Source organism: Cetorhinus maximus, chromosome 8 (genome assembly GCF_964194155.1).
Source record: "Cetorhinus maximus chromosome 8, sCetMax3.hap1.1, whole genome shotgun sequence".
NCBI classification, from domain to species: domain Eukaryota; kingdom Metazoa; phylum Chordata; class Chondrichthyes; order Lamniformes; family Cetorhinidae; genus Cetorhinus; species Cetorhinus maximus.
The window spans coordinates 8602971-8625170 of NC_135886.1; the positions used below are offsets into that span (position 1 = coordinate 8602971).

A 22200-nucleotide genomic window follows, 5' to 3' on the forward strand; every position below is an offset into this window, starting at 1 on the left:
AGCTCCCACAAACAGCAATTGGCCAAATAATCTGTTTTCAGTGATGTTGGTTGAGGGACAAATATTGACAAAACACCAGACCTCCTTGGCTCTCCTTTGAAATTGTGCTATGGGATCTTTTATGCCCACCTGAGAGAGCAGACAGGCTCAGTTTACCATCTCGCACTGATAGATGGCACCCCTGACTGTGCAGCATTCCCTCAGTAACGCATTGAGTGTCAACCTAGATTTTGTGCTCGAGTCTCTGGAGTGGGCACTGTACCTTCTGGCTTAGCAGCGAGAAAGCACTACCAGTTAGCCGCAGCTGGTGAAGGTACTGTGGAGTCGGTGTTGTAATGTGAGCTGGGCGGGGAGGAACTGATGAATCTGATTTTGAATGGGTTTATATGTGAAGGCAGTCAACTGCTGTGGTCTGAGATGCAGCAAATTATTGAGGCATTCTGAAACTGGGTGATGTGAGATCAGGCGAGAAAGCAGCCAATGACCCTTGGGCCTGAACAGTTTCTGGTGGATGGTGAAGGATCAATCGAATTAGCAAAGGCTTCTGAAATTCCATCAATGAATTTCTACACCAGGAATTTCCATGGGCCCTTTCCAGCTCTTCCATTGTAGTTTGGACAGAAGTTTGGCGTAAATTCTATTTACACATGTAAGCTTGGTTTCCATTGAATTTCTGTCAAAGTTATGTGATGACTGTGATGACATTTGACATCACACAAGCGAATTCCCTCAATGTTATGGCAGTGGAGAGGGAGTGGTCCCAATGGAGAGTCCTGGCCTATCAGTTTAATCATTGTACCAAACAAACACACAACTAAAAACTAAACTTGCCAAATCACTAGTGGTTAAGAGTTTAATAATTCCTCATTCACAATGAAACGAATCACTCTGGGGCCCGGTGTTTGTGTTATACAGACTAACAGTGACTTGTACACAAATTATCTCAAAGTTACCATGTTATATAAATGTGTGGAGTTCAGGACATCTGACTGCGTCTTCCAGTTGGGTAAGTGATTAAAAATCAGGTTTAACCCTAAACCCTGACGCAGTAACTATTTTAAACTGAACCCTGACTCAGTAACTATTTTAATTTGAACCCTGACTCAGTAACTATTTTAATCTGTACCCTGACTCAGTAACTATTTTAATCTGTACCCTGATGCAGTAACTATTTTAACCTGAACCCTGACTCAGTAACTATTTTAATCTGTACCCTGATGCAGTAACTATTTTAACCTGAATCCTGACGCAGTAACTATTTTAATCTCAACCCTGACTCAGTAACTATTGATTTGAATTTGAATTTGACTCTGAGAGCCTGTCTAGCAGAACATTGGACTCTCAATCCAGGAACCTGGGTTCAAACAAAATCTCCTCTCAACATTTATATCTTCTCAGCCAACGCTGTAGATTGAAGACCTTGTGGTATTTAAGGACCCCAGGGCGCTGGAGGACCCCAGGGCATTGGGGTATCCTAAGATAATGGGGATGTTTCTTGGGGTGTTGGGGTACAATGTAAATTGTGCAGAAGTTATGCAGCCTGGTGACATTTACCAACATGATGCTGAAGACTGCCATAGTGAATTCCTCACCTCCACTTTTCCATGACGGGGTGGAGTTTGGGTGGGGAAGAGGCCATGAAGGCAGGTTTCTGGGACAGCGTCCTTGATCTGCAGCCTCCACACGCCCAACAGCCAGTTACAGGCCAGCGTTGGGAGTCAGCTGATCAACATGGCACGGATTGGATGTGGCCGGGAGGGGAGGAAGAAGATTAATTATGGAGGGGCAGAATGTAAAAGGGCAACGGTTAAATAAATAAAAGGAGTATTTAGGTGGGAATTGAATTTTAGGAAACGGGACTTTGAAACTCTTTCAAGCTTCACCATGACATACAAAGAGGGGTTGAGTGAAAAGTGTATGTTAGTCTGGTGCTGTTTCTCCAGGTGTGATTAGTTTAAACATTAGGCAGATTCTCCTTTATAAGGATATCTTGATATTATTTTATTGCAGCTTACACTAATAGTCATGTAGACATCGCCACACAGGGCTGGTTCATTGGCTTGATGTGTGCTGTGGCTCTCCTGGTGCTGATCCTGCTGATCGTGTGCTTCATAAAGAGGAGCCGGGGAGGCAAATACCCAGGTAAGAGCTGATGCTGATGTTGATGCTGAGGGTGGTGGGCCTGTGCCCGGGGCCTGGCATTCTCAGTGGGAGGGAATCGGACTTTCGTAGGATGTGGGCGTCACTGGCAGGCCCAGCAATTTTTTTGCCCATCCCTAATTTCCCTTTAGCTCGCTAGGCCATTTCAGAGGGTGGTCATGAGTCAACCCCATTCCTGTGGGCCTGGAGTCACATATAGTCCAGACCGGGTGAGGATTGTAGATTTCTTTCCCCGAAGGACATTGGCGAACCAGATGGGTGTTTACAACGAGCGATGATAGTTGTCATGGTTACCGTTACTGAGACTAGCTTTATATTCCAGATTTGCACACAAACACATGAAATAGGAGCAGAAGTAGGCCATTCGGCCCCTCATTCGAGCCTGCTCCACCGTTCAATAAAACCATGGCTGATCTGTTTGTGCTTCGAGTTCCACATTCCTACCTGCCCCCCGTGTTATAGGGTTGGCCGAGTTGCGCGATTAGTGATAGAGTTGATCAGCAAACACTCCTTGGGTGGAAACATTAAGTTTATTTACAATATACTCAGCAGCAAATGCACATGTGCTTTCAACTCCAACTCTATCTCTACACTCTCTGCTGAGATAGCCCGTGCTACTCTCCTATTGGTCACCAAGATCATGCGATTTTGCCTAACAAGTATTATTCTTAAAGGTACATTACACACTAAATAAAACCATAATTACTACACCCTGATAACCTTTGATTCCCTTGCCTAACAAGAATCTATCTACCCCTGCCTTAAAAATATTCAGTGACCCCGCCTCCACCACCTTCTGAGGCAGAGAGTTCCAAAGTCGCACAATCCTCTGAGAAAAAAATTCTCCTCATCTCTGTCCTATAGGGGGCGACCCCTAATTTTTAAACAGTGGATTCACCCACAAGAGGAAACATCCTCGTCAAAGCCATTCAGCATCTTATATACTTCAATCAAGTCATTTCCAGTGAAAACAATTTGTTAATTGAATTTAAATTCCACCAGTTGATGTGGTGGGATTTGAACCCCTGTCTCCAGAGCATTAGCCTGTGCTAATGGATTACTGACCCAGTGACATGACCATTACACTGCCATCTCCCTGTGCCCTAAGCCTCCACAGACTTCACCCCCTTACTAATGTAGCACTTACATTTGTTGTACATGTGCCTGGAGAGTGAGCACCTTTTGATGTAGGAAGGGAGGAGGGGGAGGGGGGAATCAATGCCAAGCCCCCCCCTGGCCTTCCAACAAGTGCCTGTGGCTAGTGACCAGGCACAGAAACCCTAACCCACTTTCCCCTTGATAACCTAAAAGTGGCCATAGACCCAAACCACACAGGCTCAGTATCTAGAGTTTGCCAAAAGAAGAGTCAATCATTCAAAAGTTATAGATAAGAGATTGATACAGCCAAACTCTAAAAGTTTAGTGTGGACTGTGTGGAACACTTGATAGAGTCGGGGGAACGATCTTGTGCTAAGGTTATGCTTATACCCAGGTTGCTGGTCCTTGGCACCAGGTCTCCATCCTTATTGTTTTATATGGTTACTTCCAGCATCCACACAAGGTGTGGGTTGGGGGGTGGGGAGGTTTAACACCTGGTGCAGGCCCGTGAGTTTCATAACAGAGATAGGGAGAGAGTGAGGCCCTCACACCCCTCACCTCATTCACTTGGGCCTCTGTTTTGGGTTTTGATCTCAGAACGATCAGAAAATGGGCAAGCTGCAAATGTATAGAGTCACACAATGGTTACAGCGCAGAAGGATGCCATTCGGCCAGTCATGCCAATGCCGGCTCTCAGTTGTGCGACTCAGTTAGTCCCACTCGCCCGCCATTTTTCCCTGGCCCTGCAAGTTTTCTCTCTTCAGATTCCCTTTTGAAAACCATAATAGAATCTGCCTCTACCACACCCTCAGGCAGCGCATTCCAGGTCCTAACCACTCTCCCAGTGTTTAAAAAAAAGGCTTTTCCTCATGTCACCGTTGCTTCTTTTGCCAATCACCTTAAATCAGTATCCCCTGGTTCTCGATCCATACATCAATGGCCCTTTGGTGGGTTGTTACCTTGACATGGTGGAGAGGCTTGTGCGCTCCGACGATCCCTTGAGCAATTGCATCGGGAGTTCCTTTGCTCCCAGTAGAGCCACCCAGGGTGGGAAGGTCATGGGGAGGTCCCAGAGAAAGATTGGTCCAAAAAGACTTCGACGGCAGAACAGGAGAAGAAAGACTGTGCATCTCACTGCCCCCGAAGGCAGAGGAAGGCTACAGCAGCAAGGTGGTCATCGTGACTGGACATGTCACCGAAATCTGACCACCAACCCACCAAGACTTGTGGACAATGATAGCACTATAAGGTCCCCAATTTAAACAAAGCCATGCACAGGCTTCTACCAAGGTCCATTTGCCAAGTCCTGTGACGATAGAGAACTGGTGACGGGGACAGGGCTGTGAACCTGGGAGTCCCTAGTCAATAACCTACACACAGGCAACAGGTGCATCAAGGCCATTGGACACCTGTGTTGGGGCAGAGGTGTTTTTGGGCAGCAGCATCTGTGACTCAGCTCTCCTCTTCAGGAGACCGTCTGCTCACCCCCAAATGGGGAGAGGGTCGGAAAGGGTGCTCTAAAAATAGGTTATCCCGCCTTCTCCTGACTGGGGAACCACCCCCTGTGGGATCACCACCTTGGTGGTCAAAGAAAGAAGACTTTAAATTTTAATGTTGTTGAAAAGGGAGGCATGTTGCTGTCGCTTTTATCTTGTGCACATCAGGACAAATAGAAGAATGCCAAATTTCAAACAATCACAACAATTTCTACTACAAGAGAAAAGGGGCGCTGATTGGTTGCAAGTGGCTCTGATTAACCGAGGCGTCGCCATAGAGATAGCAAATATCTGCATGGCAATGCGTCAGCCTGAGTCATCACCTGGCACCGACACCAGTGGGGACAGTTTTTCCCTGTTTATTCTGTCTCGACCCCTCACGATTTTGAACACCTCTTTCCAATCTCCCCTTAATCCTCTCTTCTCCAAAGGAGAGCAGCCCCAGTTTCTAAAATCTATCCACAGAACTGATGTGTCCACATAACCTAAAGAATAGAGGCTGAGCATAGGAAATAGGGGCAGGAGGAGGCCATTCAGCCCTTTGAGTCTGCTCCACTCTTCAATAAGATCATGGCTGATCTCCTACCAAAACTCCATTTTCCCAAAGTATCCCAAATCCCTGAGCATCCAAAAATGTAACTCAATGACTGAGCACCCCCTAGCTTTCTGGGGTAGAAAATTCCAAAGGCGGGATCTTCGGAGCTGGAGAAGTTCTGGTAGCTTTTGTTTTTGGATGGGAGGATGAAGCCCTCAAAACCATCGGAGCCACCGGGCTGTGATTTTGGACATGAGCCCTCATGATCCCCACATTGGGACAATCTCATGCCCCTGCTGCTCTCCCAGAGCTCTGGAATTCAGGTGGACTGAGGGATACCACACTTCCGGTGCGCTCTACCTGACTTGTGCTCAGCTGAAAGTTTGGGGAGGGGTGGGCTGGACATGTGACATGTGTCACGGAAGCAAAATCGGCCCCATTATTTCCCCCCCACACCCCCCCGCCCCCTTTTCATTATTAAGTGTTGACCATGGCTCAGTTCTGTTCAAGTCCCACTTCAGAGACTTGAGCGTACAATACACTTCTGGAGGTGCTCTCTTTCCAATGAAACTTTAAACTGAGACCCCCATCTCTCAGGACGATGTCATGGATTTCATTGCCAGTATTTGAAAAAGAGCAAAGGAGTTCTCCCCGGTGTCCTGGCCAATATTTGTCCCGCAACCAGCGTCACGAAATCTGCTCATTATCACATGGCTGTTTGTGGGAGTTTGCTGTGTGCAAATTGGCTGCTGTGGTCCCCACATTACAGCAGTGACTACATTTTAAAAGTTGCATTGGCTGTGAAGCACTTTGGGATGTCCTGAGTCTGTGAAATATGCCATTGAAATGCAAAGATAAAAATAAAAAAACTGCGGATGCTGGAAATCCAAAACAAAAACAGAAATACCTAGAAAAACTCAGCAGGTCTGGCAGCATCGGTGGAGAAGAACAAAGTTGACGTTTCGAGTCCTCATGACCCTTCAACAGAACTAAGTAAACCAGCTTATATTTCACCCCTCTCCTATTTTTACTTAGTTCTGTTGAAGGGTCATGAGGACTCGAAACGTCAACTCTTTTCTTCTCCGCCGATGCTGCCAGACCTGCTGAGTTTTTCCAGGTATTTCTGTTTTTCTATTGAAATGCAAGTTCTGCCTTTTCTTTGCTATTCATAACTTTTTAACGCCTTTTGTTTTCCTCTTCTTGCAGTTAAGACCACGGAAGAAAACCGGCCCTCACAAGATGACAACGGATACTTGTAGGTCATTGCCTTTATCTAATCGAATTGTTTTTGTCCATATTGAAAGACCCTGGTGCCCCCTTCTCCCACCACCCAGCTACGCCTGGCATGGGTCTATCATGCCACCTGGTACTTGCACCTCCCTCTGTGTACCATGCATGTATCTCATGCACATGACAACACAGTCATCATCAATGCAAGCTTTACAAACTCAAAATAACGAGAGAGGGGCCATCCCTGCCAACAGACACTGACCCTCGAGCTTATTTTATAGGGGCCCATTTTAGTCCTGTCTGCTGTGCTAGAAAGCCTCGGTAATCCCAGCCCCTTGAACTTGTGCCTCAGGGGCAATAGAACCCAGTAAGACAATAAGCTAAGGGTACCCCAGCACAAAAGAACTTTGTGTGACAGGTGATTTGAGACACCATAAACTACAGAAGCTACATTCACGCGTCTATCTATATCTCAGCCTACGACACTCCACGTGATCCTGTGTAGAGTTATTTACAAGCTTAGAAATATCTCAGTTTTGCTGTGGCGGCGGGGGAGAGGTGCAGCATGTTGGATAGCATGTTGCAGACCCACTCAGTCACCAGTTCGATGGACAAAAGCTGCTAAATGAATTTGTCTCATCGGGGCCAAAGGCCCATCTGCAGAGATTGGACCATCTCTTCAATTAGCGCCATTGCCTTCTTGATGAATATATCCTACATCAGACCTGTTAGCATCAGCGCCTTTGAAAATCTGCAACTTAACTAGACCATACCCTTGAGGGTTACATGGTACGTTGCAAAGTGTCCCGCAAAGCGGTCAGGCGCTCTGAACTAAGGCTTATCAGAAATGAAGCCATTACATTAACATGGAGTATAACTGGATTGTTAAACCTACGAAAGTTTGTTCATTCTTGAAAAAGTAAAGTTTGAATATTCAAACTGCTCTTCTGAAATACATCAGTTAAAACAATGAAACCAAAACAAGCCCTCAGCCCCCACAAACTCCCCATGCCCCACCTATGCCAACATCTGTGATGTTTTAATGGACCAAGAGAATCGAGCCAATGTGAAATGCTAACAGTAAGTGTCAGTGTTGACCTGTTAAAGAGGTATTCAAACATTCATCTCTCTTCTCCCAGTGATTATAGCATGTAGATTGAAAGGGGCCTGACCCAGCCTTACATTGTGCACTAAAGGTTAATCTGTGCCTCGCATCACCTGTGCTGCTTGACCCACACAGCACTGGGATAATCATAGAGTTACCGCACAGAAACATTGTGCTTGTGCCATCTTAAGTATTGTTTTAGTATCATGCTTCTCCTCCTCCCCCTCCACAAATGCCAGTTGCTGTCTCATCCTCCTGTTCATTAGTCCTGGTTTATGCTTGAGACTAGGCTGAGATTGTTGGCCAAGAGCACCCCAACCTTAGAGACATCCTGAGCCCAATCCTGTCCTCAATTTCACTTCTCCCCTGCCGTCCCCTCTTCCCCCCTCCCTACTGATCACACACCCAGTATCAGTCACTGGACCTGCCCTCACCCACTCATCTCTTTACGTAAATACTGTCCAACTGTCCAGCGAGCTAGGCATGGAAAGTCTCCCGATTGTTCCTAAGCAACATGTAGCAGTCCAATTGAGTTTGTCAAACTCAACCAAAACCAGGAATCAAACCTGCAGAATTCAACATGATGCTCTCTCTTTAATTCAGCTCAATTGTCATTGCACTTTTTTTTTGATATGTTCCCTTTCCCGACATTCCCAATTCCAGTGCTTTTCTCAATTGAACCACCAGAGACAGGGGGTTTGTGCTTAAAGGGGGAGTGGGGGTGGGTGGAGGGTTTGCCCTGTTGAAGGGAATTTCCGAGTCTTGGTGCGAGAGAGTTGAATTCTCCTGGGGCAGAAATTACAATCGGCACAATTTCCACAAAAGCCCTCGGCAGACAGTTTCAGTAAAATCCTCCACTCTGCACGGGTCACATGGAATTGAGTTTGGGATCAAGTGTGTTAAGACTTTGTGAAAGAGCATCGCAATGATGACTTTTTGTCCGATGGTCACCCTACCTCGGTGCCTCAGTCATCCGATCATTTCAGCTGGGTGAAAGTTCTTCATTCAGTGCTGCCGAATCTCCGGGATCATCAGGAATTGCTATTTTTAAACCAGACCATTAAGGATTTAAAAAAAAAAGATCAACCGAAATAAAAACGGAGGGTTTTTATTTTCTCTTCACTCCTCTACCATAGCAAGGTGACCCTTACTTGAACTGAATGAGGAAAACCCCCTCCTCCTAATTACCCTCACTACACATATGAGCCCCAGCAGTGAGTTTGATCAGGATGTCGGGCTTGTGGTAAATTTGGATGACTGGTCAATAACTCAAGCTAACTCCACGTTGGTAACAGTTATAATTTTATTTAGGCATAAATGAGAGTTGGTACATTGCAGTAGTCAAAATGATTGAGAATTATATTGCCTTTTATTTTCCTGTGCCTCATTCCCCATCTGGTGTCCTTCCTGAATATTCTCAGATCTATCCCAAAATCTAGAACTGCGGGGAAATCCCTCCAATAATAGACACAGAAAGTCCTGTGCTCAGGCACAGCCCTTGTGCCTCCCTTATCTGATTTTTAGCCTTAGCACAAACTTTTTCTGTGTGTGTTTTCTGTTTTCACGGTTGACAACACCACCCAGAACCTTCAGGACAACAAGGGCCGAACTCCCAACTCTGCGAGACCAGCTAAGGAGAAAGTGCCCCAGATGTTTGGATTTTTGTCGGTTCTGGGGGTGGGAGGGAGCAATGGGGACGGTTGTTAATGGGAATTGGCCCTACTGCCCCCTGAAACAGTTAGGAGGCAGCCACAGTAGCTGCTGGGTGCCAAGGCAGACTGTTTACAAAGCCAGCCTTGGTGTTATGGGATTCTATCCTAGCTGTAAAAACAAAAGCAATGAAACCAAAAACAGCCCTCAAGCCCTCACCTCCTCACCCCCAGAAACTCTCCATGCCCCATCTATGCCAACTCATGCCATCCATGTCCTCAGCCCACCCCCATGGCCCCTCATACATTCCATGCCAACCCATGACCCTCTACCCACCACCCTTTGCCCTAACACCCTCGATGCCATATCACCCAGTACCCACCATGAGCAAACCTCTGGAGCCATGCTGAGATTAAATAAAATAAAGTTCTAAGGGTCTATTGATGGCTTCTCTATTAAAAAAAAACACTCATCCATAAAACCCATTCAGGACATTTAAATTTCTTCAAGTACTTAGCCCCTTAAGGAAACAAACATTTGTATTCATAGCCCCACATCAAAGACTTTACAACCACTTGAACCTGTTAATCCAACTGTGAATTTACAGGCTTCCCACTGTGATCATAATAGGTTATGGAATCAGTCATGTAGCACTAATCTTACAATGATAAGCCTCAGGCTTATGTCAACAGATATCTAGTGAAATCACAAGCACTGATTTTTTTTCCAACTGCAGGCATTTTTTAAATTAAAAAGCTTGGGGAGTTAAATGTCTCGATAGCTTAACAATTCCACCGAGTGTATCCACTTTTTACGCACATCCTTGTCTAATTGTGACAATCCCAAATGGCATCTTACCTCTCCCAAAGGGGTACCTTACCTCCAAATAAACCTTTTTGTCAAATGTCTAAAAGGGGTGTCCATGAGCCAGGTTTTGGACACTCCACTAATAAAAATTGCACCTGTTTAAAGACAGCTACATGTTTACATGTGCAGCTGCCTCCATGAACCGTGGATATGCAAACCACAAGCCACCCCAATTCTACATCCCACCACCCCCACTCTACACCCCACCACCCCCACTGACATAAGTGGTGGGTGCCAGGTTCAGGGCGGGATTTCTGGAATTGGGCCTCCGCCGCCATTTTGGCCATTGTTGAGCCCAAGAGTTCTGAAAATAAATGAAACCTAGGTTTTAACATGATTTTTTTGCCTGATTCTACCAGACGAGGAATGAATCTAAAGTAATAAACCTTCAGACTAACAACCTTCACATTAAACTGCCGCCTAGCAAAGCTTCCTGCTTAAAAATAGTAAAAGGGAATTATAGTCAATTATATTTCAGAAACTTAGAAAAGTTTGTGCGTTCACGCAGGCATCAAAGGAGGTGTAAGAGGTAAAGCTGTCGACAGACTCAATCTCACTCTGTTCTTTTCCTCTCTCCTCTCCCAATAATCAGTTTTTACAATAACAAGGCCACTTCTAATGCTGCTGCCAGAAGTCAGCAGACAGCCCAAAACAGAGTATTTATTTTTCCAGAAGAGTAGCTTTAAAGAGAGGCTTAGGGTCGTTTAACCCTTGCAAATGTCTAATCCCTCAAAATATCATCATAAACCCATATTCTTACAGTCTGTACAGAGGTATAACAGTGAAGCCCAGGGCCTTGTCCTCACCCAGCAGAGCTCCAGATACAGTGATCAGAAGTGAGATCCCAAATTGATGCATTCCCTCTCCATCCATCCTCCCAAACCTGGCACAGTTGCGGCCAATCTTAGCATCATCCCAAATGAGATCAACGAACTCAACATAAATCAACAGTTGAACAGAGCGCCTTCCTGCCTCACTCGATTTATTTACCCACAGAATTGCTGGCAGAGGTTGGGCTGCATGGGTGTGGTTGGGATAATAACGTTGACACCAGTTTGATTTTTATTCCCCCTCCCCACCGCCTTTAAAAAGATAAAGGGCTGGTGAGACACCCTCTTCCATTCAGTTCCCATTTCCATTCTCACTCAATTTGCTGTGTTCCATTTCCTGACATTCGTAATTTCCCGTATATTGTCCCAATCTTGTTCTGTTGTAAAAGTGTCTCTGTGCATGTTAACACTCACCAATGCCTTTATGTTTCTTTATCCACCGCTCCCTAGACCCAGACTGGACAAGAGGTATTACTGTGATCTTCAGAATTATACAAACCAGTTACCTATCCTGCTAATGAGTTCTAAATCAGAGGACTTTCACTTACACATGGGATATTGTGTGGGTAGCGGTCAATTAGAAAGCACTTTCATTTATAAATAGGGTGCTATAAGGACAGTGTTTGATGTCCTCATCCTCTCCCAATGGAAATGACAGGATCTTTAAGTTGCAAGTGGGAAATAGGTGAGAAGGACAAAGGAGTTTGGATTGTTCAAGGTGAGCTGGGGCACATTGTTACAGGGAGGATAACTAGCTAACGCCTTTGGTAACCACCGATGCCATCATCAGGTATCTGACAAATTGCCTATCTATTCAGATAGTTGAGCAAGTTCTGCAAAGAGATTATCTCTGTAATTTTCCCAAAATGTTCCCACATGGGAACACCATCACCTCCAAGTTTCCCTCTAAAGTCACACGCCATCCTAACTTGGACAAATGCTAACTGCTCCTTCATGGTCGCTGGATCAAAATCTTGCAACTCCCCACTGCCGAAATACCTTCACCACACAGATGGCAGCAGCTCAAGAAGGCACTCGCCACCATCTCCTCGAGGGCTGCTAAGGATGGGCAATAAATGCTGGCCTTACCAGCGATGCCCACATCCCAAGAAATAATTGAGTTGGGGTCAGGATGTAGAGGGTTTGAAGGAAATGACATATTGCCTACAGCATCCAGCCAGGTGGCTACAGACAAGGATGGGTCTAGCCTTGCAAGCAGATTGCTTTCAGTCAGGGAACGTTCTCTGGAGCAAAAATAGAAGAAAAATATCTGTTTGTTGAGGCGGCAGTAAATACATTTCTTTTCCAGCTTATGCATCTCTAGATTTATGCAGGAAGTTCCCAGGATCTCTTGTCCCGAATGCCGGCATTGTAGCTAATGACCTGGTTGCACTGCTCCTTTACAGTGATACCTGGCGATGCACCCACAACATCAGGAGGTTAACAAATTGGCATGGAAATCTCCTAGTTGGCACGAATCACCAGAACGATACTGGGGATTAAAAGGGTTATAAATGATGAGGACAGGGTTGCATAGACTATGCTTATGTTCCCTCACGTTTAGGAGGCTAAGGGGTGATCCAATTGAAGTGTTTAAGATGATCAAAGAAGTTTATAGATTAGCTAAAGAGAAACTATTTCCTCAGGTAGTGGGGTTCAGAACAGGGGAGCATAACCTTAAAATTCGAGCTGGGCTGTTCAGGGTTGATGTCAGGAAGCACTTTTTCACACAAAGGGTTGTAGAAAATCTAGAACTCTTTCCTTCTAAAGACTGTTGAGGTTGGGAGTCAATTGATAATTTCAAAGTTGAGATGGATAGAAATTTGTTAGGCAAAAGCATTAAGGGATACAAAACCAAGGTGTGGTTAGATGGAGTTAAGATACAGATCAGCCATGATCTAACTGAATGACGGAACAGGCTTGAGGGGCTGAATGGACTGCTCTTGTTCCTATGTAAGGTCTAGAAAAAGTCCAGTGTAATTTATTGACATGGCCCATTTTATGGGCAATCGCTTTATAATGGCACTCAAATTGGAATTTCTACTTCCAAAGTCTTTTGAGAATGAACTAAATGTAGAGAAAGGAAGGTCTAACAGGGTATAATGTCTCCGTACCACTGTCTGATGTCCTGAGATGGGGAAGTACTACCTTTTTTTATATGTAGTATTATTGCCCATTCATATTATTCTTCTAAATTAAAGGGTCATATTCAGATGTAAGTAGCAGCATTCCCAATTATTAGTCATTGCCAAATGTAGACTTGGTGTGGGAAAGGGTGGGGAGAGAAAAACAGTGGTATTTTCTGGTCAGTAAAATGGATTCCTCATCATGCTGACACTGCATTCCTGGGTGGGCACTCTGTTCATCGCCAGGCAGAGATTCATTTTCAATAAACAACCTGAAACAGCCTGAGGACCCAGAGCGATGTCTCACACACAAAGGATGTGAGAGATCGGAAAACATATCCTGACAAAACTCCACCATTGCAGAGGTGGGATTGTCACAAATGAAGTCCTTCTCTAATCAGTTGCTACCCGCATAATATTCCATTCTTGATCTTAGATTTCAGGAAACAATCAATGGCCACAGCACTACCTAAAAATAAAAGCATGTGCAGTCTCCATGGCATTGATCACAGACTAAACTGATCTGGGCCGATGTAAACTGTGGTTTGGGTGCCCATTAAGGACAAACATCATCTAGTTTCTAGATGTCAGGCACCTCCTGGTGGACCCAGGTAGTTTTATTACTTCGGTCTCTTTCTGTTTAGCGACTGATCATTCCAAAATATTCATTTCCACCCCCTCCCCCTCCCCCTCCCACCCCACCCCCACAAACCTCTGTTAATAAGTGTCCCATGCATGAATCATCCCTCTGTTTTCCAACACTTTGATATAAGAGCATGTTGCACATTGAAAACATTGAGTTAAGATGATGTGATTGGTTTGGATTTCTGAAGGGAGTTTTTGGGCTGAAGAAATTAACCTGATGGGGGAATGGTCAAAACTGGTGGAGTTGATTGTGTTTTAACAAGACCGAACTCTAGATTGACATTTTAAAGCTTGCAGAAAGTTGAATGATGCGTTACTCCCCATTCAGTTGTTGGGCTATTTATGCAAAAAAGGAGCTCGGGTCTGAGTATAATGACTAAAATGATATTGAAGGTGCATCAAGAACAAAACTGACTGAAAGCACAGTTTGTGTTTCTCGCAAATCTTTATTAGCCGATGAGAATTTGACTTTTTATGCAACAGGATCATTGATCAGCCAAAGAAATCCAAACTCATTTACATTTTTCTTGGCAACCACTGATCTAGGGATATTTTCTCAGCCAGACGTAGTGCATCAAACTTCTTGTCATGTTGCATGGAAACCTTTGCGGTGCAAGTGTAAATGCTGATGGTTGGGAAGTAAGATGTAAGATGATCTTGGTCTGGCGGCATAGAGCAGGCTTTCCAAGGAGTGAAGGAACATGCACCACGTCTATGAAAGGTTTTCATGATACTAAGCGTATAGATAGAGTCGATTGGAAGAAACTGTTCTTGCTGTTTGGGAGTCTAGGATTAGGTGGATAGTCAAAAAAAATAAGCACCAGACCTTTCAGCAGTGAAATTGGGAAAGGCTTCTTCACACGATGGATGGCAGACATTTGGAACTCTCTTCCACCAATGATGCTAGATCAGTTGTCAATTTTAAATCTGAGATTGATAGGTTTTTGTTAACCGAAGGTGTTAAGAGATATGAGGCAAAGTTATGGAGTTAGGTCACAGATCGGTCATGATCTCAGTGAATGGCAGAACAGTCTCGAGAGGGGCTGAATGGCCTCCTCCTGTTTCTATGTAACTCTGAACCTAAGCGAGATGCTCAAAGTGGCTGAGGTTCTTCTGTGGATGGATTCGACTTCAGTGTAATTTTTTGGATCAGCAATGAAGTTGATTTTAGCTTATGATTTGTTCCAAAAATGTTATTTGTCGTTAAGCATTAGGGCACATTTTTATCTTCATTTTCAATTTCTGTTACCCGATTGGGATTGAAATCCATTTGTTAGAGGCTGGGATTAGATCAAGGATTTGAGAAAGAATGCAATATTGAGATTCTGGTTCAAATAATGGGGAGAGCTGAGACCTGTAATGTTTGGAGTCAAATTGAAGTCCAGTCTTTTTCTGTCACATTTTGAATGGAAATATGTTCTCTTCTCATTGGGTTTTGGATCAGGATTGAATGCCTTATGATTGGAATTAGGATCGAATCTGAAACTAATAGAACTAGAGTGGACCCCAAGCTTTCCTGAATTAGGATTGTGATCAATGGCCACAGATCATTCTTTCTTTCCCAAACTCCGAAAGACCTTCGGTCCTCAAAGCACTAAAAGAAGGAAGTGACTGTAAAATGAATTCCATGGGATTAACTATCAAAGTCCTAACCAATCTCTTTCTGTTCCGTTTGCCTTGTCCATGTCTCCATTATCCGTTCTGTTCCTTATTCATTCCACCAATGGGAAACACAGATCTCTGGAAAGGTAAGGAGACCTTTTTAATTTATAAAGCATTTTTGGAATGATTGGTTTCGAGTTGAGTGATGTTGGGCTCACCAGATTACCAGGCTCATGGGCTGGAGCACTCGCTTAGTTGAAAAGGTTAGAATTGGAATTGTGAATTTAAGCCTGTGAGAAGAATAAGGGTGACTGTGGAAGAAAGCCTGACGACCGTGTGTAGACCCTCTAACAAGGACCATGGGATATTCTTTTCACAAAGGTTACTTAACCCAACATTGGGTGAAGTGCACATCGTATGACATATGAGCCACAAGGGAAGGCGTTGGTGGGGGGAAAGGTCATTCAGCAGTTAGATTGATATTGACGTTGACCCCTTTTTTTTCACACGTCCAGTGACAATGAAGACAGCAAAAAGCCTCAAGGAAGTCAGTCTTCAGTGGACGGGACAGTGAAGCAAGAGGAGAGCGATGACAGCATAGTCATTTACGGTGATGGTGATGGGAATTCACGCTTCGGCGAGGATGGTTCCTTCATTGGCCAGTACACAGTCAAAAAGGACAAAGAGGAGACCGAGGGTAATGACAGCTCTGAGGCGACGTCTCCAGTCAATCCTGCCTATTCCTTGGCACAAATGTGAAAAGATAGACAAAACCCAACAATCGGAGCGTATGGGCACAGGTGCTACCAAGACAGTAACTACATTTGATTTATCCACCGATATCCGTGCATATGGAAAACAAATACAAATACAAAGTGTGATTGTCCAAACTTGAGAGGCCAAGTGGCGAAGGAGACGAGATGATGCGTGAAGGAAAGAGGGATTAAAAAGAGGCAAGATAGAAGGTAGAACGGTTTGTCAGGCTTTGGAGAAAGATAGCCGTAATCTCCCAAACCACAGTGCATTGCTGATGTGCTCAATAACCTATTTCTCAAGAGTAAGAAAAAAGTCTGGAAATTGCTATTTTTCTCCCCATCTATTTTAGATTGCAAGTGACACAATTCTGGGGTAATTTCTAACATTGTGTATAGATGATGCTAACTAGGGCTTCCTCATACTCCAATTGCAGGCTCTGCCCTTATGCTCTAGATATCACCAGGCCACAGCTCAGCACTGGACAACCGTGATTAGAAGATTTTTATCATTATGCTTTGTTTTCGAACAGTACTTTAATCTAAGATACAGCTTAACTGAAGATGATATAGGGAGAGATGTCTCTATGTTGACTGGCGCCTCTCGGGCTTCCCTTATTTTAGGTTATATGCTTCTTAACGTTGAAAGTTGGACAGCTGCAGAGGTGGCCAACATTGCAGATATATTTGGAGTGGCAATTAGTCAGAGCAAGGCAAGCTATTTGCTCATGTGGAGCTGCTTAAGTGTGATGCATATCAAATAATATAATTTCTTACAGGCACCATTTGACAGGTCAAGACCCGGGCCAGAGATTTTGTGAAAAAAAAATCGCCCTGAATCGCCTTTGTGATCATTGCACTCTTCTGTCTGTTCAATGATTAATTCCATTTCTTGCCCTGATCGCCAAAGCAAAAACATTCTGGTCTCATCATTAGACAAAGTTATAGAACTCCTCGTCCTGCTGTCCCGCTTCAGAATGAAATAAGTAAAACAAGAGAGAGAGGCACCAAAACTGCACAGACATCTTACATTATACCCGTTAAGGTTTACATGACAGTTCATTCAAGTGGGATTCCTCTTATAGCAACTGCAAGGTTTTCAGTCCCATTACAATGGGCTTACCTGTGGTAATTTTCCATTGCTATCAAAGTAACAGCCCTCCCCCTCCTCGCCATTTCCCTTCCACTCATAATAACAAAGCCCAGCTTCCACTATTCAGTCCTCAATCCCCAGCAGATGCGATTTATCTGCACCCTTCAGCTATTCTGGTTATTGATCCTCACACCCCACCTACTCTAATTATTAATCCTACACCTTGTGCATATTCACGTTAACCATTCATTTTCTCAAACTGATGAAACCTTTGATACATATATTAATCACCACTCTCAGTCCTTTCAAGTAAAAACCTCACCTACTGTAACTCAAGTTCTGTATTTACTTTGGTTCAATTTAAATACAGGTGGGACAAGAAGGGTTGGGCAACTTAAATCATATTGTAAATCCAAGAACTCCTAAATGAATGAAGCAATAATAATATCGAGACTACACTGTCTTAATCTTCAGACTGTGGCCTTTTTCGTTAATTTCTGAATCTCACTTAATTTGGCACCTTTAGAGATTTCGAGAATTATTTCAGTGCCAAGATCAATTGACCTGTTGAAAGTCAAAACTATATTTCCTTATCATGAAAACAACAATATTTATATACATGACATCCTGGAGAGTTTTTGTATTTTACTTAATAATGCATAAACTAGTAACTTGCTCTAAGTTTCAGTTAAATATAGTTATTTTCAAAATAGCAGTGTCCAGTTCCAATCTACACATGCCAGCCACATGTTAGTGTGATGGAATACTCTCCAATCTCATGGATGAGCACAGCCCCAACAACACTCAGGAAGTCAAACATCCAAGTCAAAGCAGCCCACTTGATTAGGACTCCATCCACCTCCTTTAACATTCACTCCCTCCACCACAGGCACACAGTAGCAGCAGTGTGTACCATCTACAAGTTGCACTGCAGCAACTCACCAAGGCTCCTTGGACAGTATCTTCCAAACCTCTACCACCTACAAGAACAAGGGCAGCGGATGCATGGGAACACCACCACCTGCAAGTTCCCCTCCAAGCTACACACAATCCTGACTTGGAAATATCTCGCCGTTCCTTCACTGTCGCTGGGTCAAAATCCTGGAACTCCCTCCCTAACAGCACTGTGGGTGTACCTACATCACATGGACTGCAGTGGTTCAAGAAGGCAGCTCACCACCACCTTTTCAAGGGCAGTTACTGCTGGCCTAGTCAGCGATGCCCACTTCCCTTGAACGAATAAATAAAGATGTCTAGCCTTTGATGTCCTGAGCTCTGGGCTGTTCGCATGTAGAGGTTCTCCTCATGGTTGTTGATTAGATTTTAAAAATATGTTTATTTTTGGGGAACCAAAGTCCTCAAGTTTTAAAGAGACTTCAAACATCTTCTCAAGTCCCAATTTGCAAAATGTGATTTTTCTTTGTTGTTTATATTTATGAAGTATACCACATTCCATTGCATCCCTCCCATTCAAAATCCCACCTCAAGACTTCACCTGTGCAGTTTTGGAGTAGGGGGTGCGTAGTTATTGGCGGTGCATGGGAGCTGGGGCGTGTGCGGGAGCTAGGGCATGCGCGGGAGCTAGGGCATGCGCGGGAGCTAGGGCATGCGCGGGAGCTAGGGCATGCGCGGGAGCTAGGGCATGCGCGGGAGCTAGGGCATGCGTGGGAGCTAGGGTGTGCATGGGTGCTGCTATGGGGGGGGAATTGAACTGTCATGTTAGAGTATTAATCTAACTCACTGGGCAAGAAACCCTTGAGTTCGGTGGAATGCTCATTTTACATATCCGATCTTCTCTGATTTCAATGGACAGTAAAATTGTGCGCTCCTTGAAACTAGCATTGCATCTGATCTCATCCGTCTCCCATTGGTTGAGTTACTTTAAATTGAACTCCCCAGGATGCTGGAATAGGGTTTGGATCTGGTGCGGCACTGAAATCAGTGGGGCAAACTCAAGAGGCCAGTCGGTCTATCCAGTTATATGTACAGCAATTCAGACCATTAATGCCCTCCACCTCCTCTCAGTGAGAGGTTTCCCAAGAAAAGTCACATGGAACAAATAATACTTTGCCCTTCCTTCAAGAGATTGCTAACTCTTTTCTTCTTAAGGCATTTACTTTAGAATTAACCATCCTGCCTGGAACCAACTCCAACACTGCAACGAATTTTCACCTCATAGTTTGTCAAATTGCCTCCCCTTTCCTTCACCACCCCAACTTAACTTTGACCTTCTTCTAAGAGGAAATTATTTGCAGTGACCGTGACGAAGTAAAAACCATCATGCGGCCACCCTTTTCCCCCCCCACCCACCTCACTTCCCAGCTCTTTGCAGGTTCAGTTAATGAGAAATTAATGCAGCAGATTAAAAAGAAAGAACTGTCATTGGTTCATTCCAGTTGGTTGGCGTCGCAGGCACAGAGGGTTATCAGGGACATGTCCAGTACCAACTAACTGTGGACTGGTGCTCATATCACAGACATATCACGCCAGGCCTGCCAACCGTTTTTCCAAGAGAAGTGCATCTTTTGTATCGAAAGTGTGCACCCTATATCTAGGTTTTGTGCCAATATATGATGTTAAACAAACAAATACCAAACCCTTCATCACCGGAGCAGCCTGCCTTCCTCACCGTCATTGGCTCCATATCACACAGTATAATTTTCCCTAGTTCCAAATACCGCCTTCTCTCTTTTTGAGACAGTTGTACAGTTTATTGAGCACGCATTGACATTGATTGATCAGGACATAATTGCAAGGCAACTGGTGGTAAAGATATGAATTGCATATTGTTCTAATGTTCCTTGCCGCACAGATTTGTACCTGTAAACGCGGTCATAACTGGATGAATTGCACCCCATTTGTTTTGTCTTCAGTCCATTTATCCTCATCTCCTCCTGCTCTGAGTCATGTCACCGTAGCCATGAAACTTTCTCCACCTATATCTTAGTCTGTGTGTACCATGACTACAAGAGCCTGCAATACAGCAAGTGAGTAAAATACATTGGAAGCCCATTGTACAGCTGTGTTCATGCATATCAATCAACCATTTGCAACCTGAAGGATACTTTCCTCTTTGTCTACATTTCTACTGAGAGCTCTTTTCATAATTAAATGCATATCTTTTATATTTTTGGTTTCTTTGGCACAGCTTATTGATGAACCTTGTTTGTAGGTTTATTCTGGCGAGCAACGGTTATAAGACGTTCGCTCAGCAAGTCAATGAGATTTTGGGAATGGATTATCCACAGGACTTCCAATGCTGTTCAGTGTGGGGCAGATGGGGGTCTTGGGGCGAAGGGGGGGATGTGGGGAACGGGTGCTGGTGGAGATACAGATGGGCTCAGTATCACCCGTTAACCAGGCTGAGATAGGGAAGTTATTGTGCAGCAAATGACAGGTGCCAGCTTTGGCCCTTCATACTGCAGTGTTTTTTTTAATTTATTATTTTTCTGCTTATGATTTTTATCGATGTTTGAACATTGTTGCTTTGTGACGACGGAACATTTGGGGAAGAAAATTGGCAGCAAGGAATAAACTGAACATTTGTTGTTCTCTGGGTGTTTCCAAGGACTCGTCATATAAATTTGTCTCCGTGTGCAGATTGATGCACTTTACAAGGCCTGCTGGAAGGTGCAGTAGGGGAGACCGCAATAGCGCAGTGAAAAAGAATGAGCAAGGCAAGGTTGGCACTTGATAAAGTTAACACTTTGGACCAAATATCCAGTTTTCTGAGTGTGTCATCCAGAGCTTTCTAAAATATAATCCAGATGAAAATCCACCCCTGGCTGTTTTTCACGGCTGTTATCAAGGTTATGGTAAATTCTATTCCAAAAAAAAAACAGATACTAGTTCAATGAATAATTTGAAATCTGAGAGGAGATTGATAGATCTTTGCTAACCAAAGGTATGAGGAGATATAGAGCCACAGCGGGTGGATGGAGTTGAGACGCAGATCAGCCATGATCTCACATGTTTGAGGGGTTGAATGGCCTTCTCCTGTTCCTACCAGCAGCAAGGCAAACCTCAGATCTTCTGCCATTACTCTAGCCTCCTGACCCCTCTCCATCTTCCTACATTTCCACATGGCAATAGATGGCAACCCTGTCCTGCACCTTACAGTTCATGCCTACAATGCAGTATTCTGTTAATTGTATGGGCACACAGATTTTCTTGGCAGGAATCATTTTGCCCACTGTAAGTAGGCGCATTCCTCCAAACAACAACAACTTGCATTTGTTTAGCACCTTTCACATAGTAAGGTGCTTCACAAGAGTCTTCATGTTAGGAGATGTTAGGACAGATGACCAAAAGCTTGGTCAAAGAAGCAGGGTTTAAGGAGCATTTTAAAAGGAGGCAAGAGTTTTGGAGAGGTAGAGAGATTTAGGGAGCTTAAGGCCTAATAAACTGAAAGCATGGCCACGTATGGTGGTGATTAAAATGGTGGATGCGTATAAGAGGAAAGAATTGAAGGAGCCCAGAGATCCTGGAGATTTGTGCAGCTAGAGGAGATTACAGAGATAGGGAGGAGCGAGGCCATGGATGAATTTGAAAACAAAGTTGAGAATTTTAAAATTGAGGCCTTGTCAAGCACGTTAATTGGCAGCTAGAGACAATTGGTGACATGAGCTATATGCTAGCGAAACTAGCATCGAGAGTGAGGAGCTCATTGAAGATTCAGCACAATGTGGAAGTCTATAAATGTAAACATTACTAAGGTGTGAGCCTTCACTCTGTAAATAAAACCAGGACTCAGTGGCACTCGCTCGGTGATTGATTAATCACTCGAGACGAGGGCCTCTCGCCTTGTTCTTTTACTCTGTGCTGCGTTTGGAAACAGCAAAACTGATGGAAGTCCTGAGGATAGTAACGATTTTGTCCTTGGCGGATGACAGCAGATTAATGAAATATTCATTAAAGATTTATAAGGCAATAAATGCAATCTCTCGTTGATATGCATTTGTGTGAAGGATTGTCGTCATTTTTACCTAAGATGTTTTCTGCAGCCTTGTCC

At 44.2% G+C, this 22200-nt stretch overlaps 1 protein-coding gene across 1 annotated transcript in view; it reads left to right on the forward strand.

Annotated features, from left to right (window-relative positions):
- nfasca (neurofascin homolog (chicken) a) overlaps window positions 1-16918 on the forward strand; it is a 140405-nt gene extending 123487 nt beyond the window's left edge. Inside the window, exons 28-31 of the mRNA XM_078546405.1 lie at window positions 2011-2142; window positions 6496-6544; window positions 15479-15490; window positions 15860-16918. Of these exons, the coding sequence (XP_078402531.1) occupies window positions 2011-2142; window positions 6496-6544; window positions 15479-15490; window positions 15860-16103 (437 nt within the window). The 3' untranslated portion in view covers window positions 16104-16918. The remainder of the gene's footprint in view (window positions 1-2010; window positions 2143-6495; window positions 6545-15478; window positions 15491-15859) is intronic.
- Window positions 16919-22200: the final 5282 nt, after the last annotated feature.